Below are 4,030 nucleotides of genomic sequence, written 5' to 3' on the forward strand. Positions count from 1 at the left end.
AGCGCTGCTGTAGCCGATCGTGGCGTCGTCTCCTGCTCCGACGGCTTCAGTGGTGCTCCGATGGTGCCTCCTTCTCCCTCCTCCCTCTCTTCTCTCTTGGCTCGGGTGTGATGTGGACGGCCACAAAGTGGCGGCGGGGTGATGAGAAGGCGCTAGGGCTCCCGGGGCTAGGGCTTTTATAGCCGAGCTCCAAGCTCCAATGGCTGACGGCTGGTGATGCGCTGTTGGCATCGAACGGCATCGCGGGCGTGGGTGGTTGGCGCGGAGGTTGCGTGGGCGCGGCGCTAAGGAGACAAGGCTAGGAGATTCGCGTGACCCCCTGGCCCGCACCTGCCACGCCGATCGGGGCTTGGTCGGAGGTGTGATCGGCGTGGGGGAGGAAGACGACACTTTGGCTGGAGTGGCTGACGTGTGGGGCCTGTGTGGCAGCGACAGCAGGCGAAGCGAACGAGCGCGTGGGCGTGAGCGGTGTGCTGGGCCGGCTCGTGGGCCGCGTGCGCGCGCTGGGTGGAAGGCGGGCGTGGTGGGGCTTGCTGGGCCGCGAAGCCGAGCAGGCCTGGGCTGCAGCGAGGCTTCCTCCTTTCCTTTCTTTTTCTGTTTTTTTCTTTTCTTCTTCTTTGTTTGAATTCAAATTTGGTTTGAAATTTGAATTCCAAATTGGTGCACCTTATTCATTGGAGTTTTAGATATGTGGCCTACAACATTCTTTTATAAATATTAGGAATTTATTTAGCTATTTTGTATAACAAAAATAGGTGTGGATTTTGTTATACAAAAATAGAATTAGTTTTCTCTTTAAATCTTTATTCTTTGGTTTGAGTAATAATTACTTTATGGTGTATTTTTTTAAAGGAGTTGTTAAGCATAACATAAAGCAAATGAAAATCCAAATCACAATTTTGAGTTAACAATGTATGCAACACTTTATTTGTTAGAAATTAAATAAACATAATTAACAAATGACATGCTATGCTTATGTGTTGACTTGGGTTAGGGTTAGACCTAATGCATCTCTTTAGTTGGGTTTCTATATATGACACTTATTAACACATGAGAGTTTTAAGAAAATTTTTGTAGTTGATATTTTTAGTGTATGGATTTTTGGGTTGTTACAGTGCGCAGATCGTGAGCGTCGGCAGCGGCGGTCTGCTCTGTGACCGTCCAGACAACGTCCAGCCCAGCCATCTTGCCGGCGTACTCGGCCGCGCCCCTGTGCGTCTCGGCGAAATGAAATGGGACGGTCATGACGGCGTACTCGACCGTGCGGCCTAGGTACTCCTCGGCCTTGTTCTTGAGCTCAGCCACTACCATGGACGCGACCTCGCTGAACTCGAGCTGCTTGATCACTGAACCATCGCTGGCCATCACTTGGATGATCGTCGTGTCATAGTCTCTTGTACCGATCTTGTACGGCACGCGCTGGATGGCTCCCTGCATGATGTCCTCGTCGTGCCAGCGGGTTCGCCTATTATTAACAGATCGAATGATGATACACACACTAATCATGAATCCATCAATCAATTATATATAACCTAGTATATATGTATTGGTTTTAGTGAAAAGGTACCGTACGTAGCCCGAGCAAGCGTTTGAAACCGAAGATGCATGGCGGCCTCGGGGTCGGCGGCGGCGTGGTTCTTGGCGGCCTCGCCGACGAGTGCAGTGCCGTTGTCGGTGAAGGCGACCCATGAGGGGATGCACAACTGGAACATGGTGTCGTCGTTGTCGGTCGTCTTGCCGGAGCCGGTGTAGCCGGCGACGCAAGAGTAGGGCCCCGTTTGGCACGGCTCTACTTCACCAAGGAAGCTATTTTGGGGGGCTTCAGCTCCATGAACAGCTCTATCAGTGGAGATAGAGCTGTTTTGGTAAATTGTTTGGTAAAACAGCTCCACATATAGAGTTCCTTAAAATATGCTCTCACAGAACGCCATATAGGATGAGGTGAAGCCGGGAGAAGCCACTATTTTTGGCTCCTTTCCACCCCAAAGCTCTGTGAGAGCACGTTTTTAGGGGCTTCATCGATGGAGCTGTTTCATTTTACCCCGTTTGGCAGAAAACGGCTCCAAACGACTCCTGAAGCCGATGGAGAAGCCTTGCTAAACGGGGCCTAGGTGTTGCCTAGATCGATGACGATCACTTCTCCGCGCCGGTACCAATCTACCAGAACTCCCTCGGCCTGCTGTCCGGGTATACGTACTCGGGTCCTCGTCAGGGAGCATTTGGAGCCTGGACGCCGAGGCTAAGCACACATACGAGGATAAGCACCGCCGGCAGAGTTGCCGCCGGGCGGCGACCGCCAGCAGCCATTGTTGGACGAGAGAATTACTAGGCCTCTTCGGTTTCTGTTCCCAGGCCCAAAGCCCTTTTTGCCACGATCGGTTATATAGGCCGAGTTAGGCTCACTACTACGAAAACGATTTTGCGCAGCGTTCCACTTTTGCACTCCGTGGCGGGCTCCTATTTTTGCCCGCTGCGGTAAATCCCACGATTTACCGCGGCGGGCATTTTTTATTTACCATGGCGAGCATTTTTGCCCGCCATGGTATTTTTCGATGCGAACGTCTTAGGACGTCCGCCACGGTAAATGGATTTACTGTGGTGGGCGTCCTATGAGACCTGCCTCGGTTAAGGCCATGGTCCAAAAGGCCCAACGAAGCCCAATAGCCGTCTTCACATATAAATACGTAGTCTTTAGGGTTTCACTCCCAGTCTCCCTTTCTGCCTTAGCCACTCCCTCCCACTGAAGACCGAACAAGTCCGCACCTCCTTCCCTCTCCTTCCGTCGCACCCTCTCCGTCGTCCTTGTGCGCACCTCCCTCCCTCTCCTTCCGTCGCACCCCCTCCCTCCCCGTCGTCCTTCCTCTCCTTCCGTTAGCAGGGCGCGGTGGCGCCCGACTCGGTGGCGCGCATGGAGGCGCCCACGGCGGTTCACAGGGCCACGACGGGATAGGGCGACGGCGGATCTAGCGGCGCGGGCAAGATCGAGGTAATGGCACCGCCGTATCCTCTACCTCACTCTCTTTCTCCATCTCTCCTAGCTCCTCTCCCTCACTCCCTATGGGGGTATTAACCCCTATACCCTTACGGCTAAGCTTGGGCCGGCCCGGATCGATGGGTCCGATCCACCCGAAAGACGACGTGTGGCCCAGCCAACCTGATCGGAGTCCCGCACAAGGAGTCAAGGCGGATTTGGCAATCAAGCAGGATCCTGGTCGGTTAGAATAGGAATCCTTATCTGGCCATATATGGCAATTGTAACTGACTAGGATTGGTTTCCAGATCTGTAACCCTGCCCCGGACTATATAAGGCGGGCAGGGGATCCCTCTAAAAAGCATCTCTCATTGACATACAGCAATACAAATCAGACGCAGGACGTAGGTGTTACGCCTTCTTGGCGGCCGAACCTGGATAAAACCTCGTGTCTGTCTTGCGTCACCGTCTTGTTTGTGGCTTGCGCATCTGTCTGCCGACAATCTACTACCTTGGGCATACCCCTAGGTAGACTGCCGACCATATTTCGTCGACAGTGGCGCGCCAGGTAGGGGGTGTGCGTACTGCTCTCCAAGCAAACAAGATGGTCATCGTCTCCGCCTCCATGGCAACGCTGAACGTCCTCAAGTTCACCGTCGGCCAGATCACCTGGACCACCGGCTCCGACGACTTCATCGCCATGACCACGGAGGAGGCGTGGATTCAGTCTGCGCCGACCACTGCTTCACCTACATCGGCTACGGCTCCGACCACAATGGGTACGGCTCCGACCATGGTACATCTAGCTCCGACCACGCCTACATCATCTTCAGCCATGCCGACGACTCATCGTCCGCTTCCCCGCTACAAAGGGAAGCATATCGACAACACCGACCTGCTCAACTCCATCAATCGGGTCGGCACCAAACTCGCTAAAACCCTAGCTCTGGTAAGTACGATTCAAAGTCAACCTAACGAGCAGGTAACCGCTCCCCACAACAGATCTACCCGACCAGCTTGGACCAGTTGTCCTACACGACTTGGTACAGATCTCGTGGT

General features: G+C 53.7%; 1 protein-coding gene across 1 annotated transcript; it reads right to left on the bottom strand.

Annotated features, from left to right (window-relative positions):
• Positions 1-1,086: 1,086 nt before the first annotated feature.
• LOC136507187 (luminal-binding protein-like) lies at positions 1,087-3,673 on the bottom strand. The gene is made up of 3 exons (XM_066501986.1): positions 3,573-3,673; positions 1,597-1,857; positions 1,087-1,465 (listed from the first exon to the last, which is right to left on the bottom strand). Exons 1-3 carry the CDS (start codon positions 3,671-3,673, stop codon positions 1,087-1,089), a joined length of 741 nt encoding a protein of 246 aa, XP_066358083.1.
• Between the last annotated feature and the right edge of the window lie 357 nt (positions 3,674-4,030).

Source organism: Miscanthus floridulus, chromosome 15 (assembly GCF_019320115.1).
Source record: "Miscanthus floridulus cultivar M001 chromosome 15, ASM1932011v1, whole genome shotgun sequence".
Lineage (NCBI taxonomy): Eukaryota > Viridiplantae > Streptophyta > Magnoliopsida > Poales > Poaceae > Miscanthus > Miscanthus floridulus.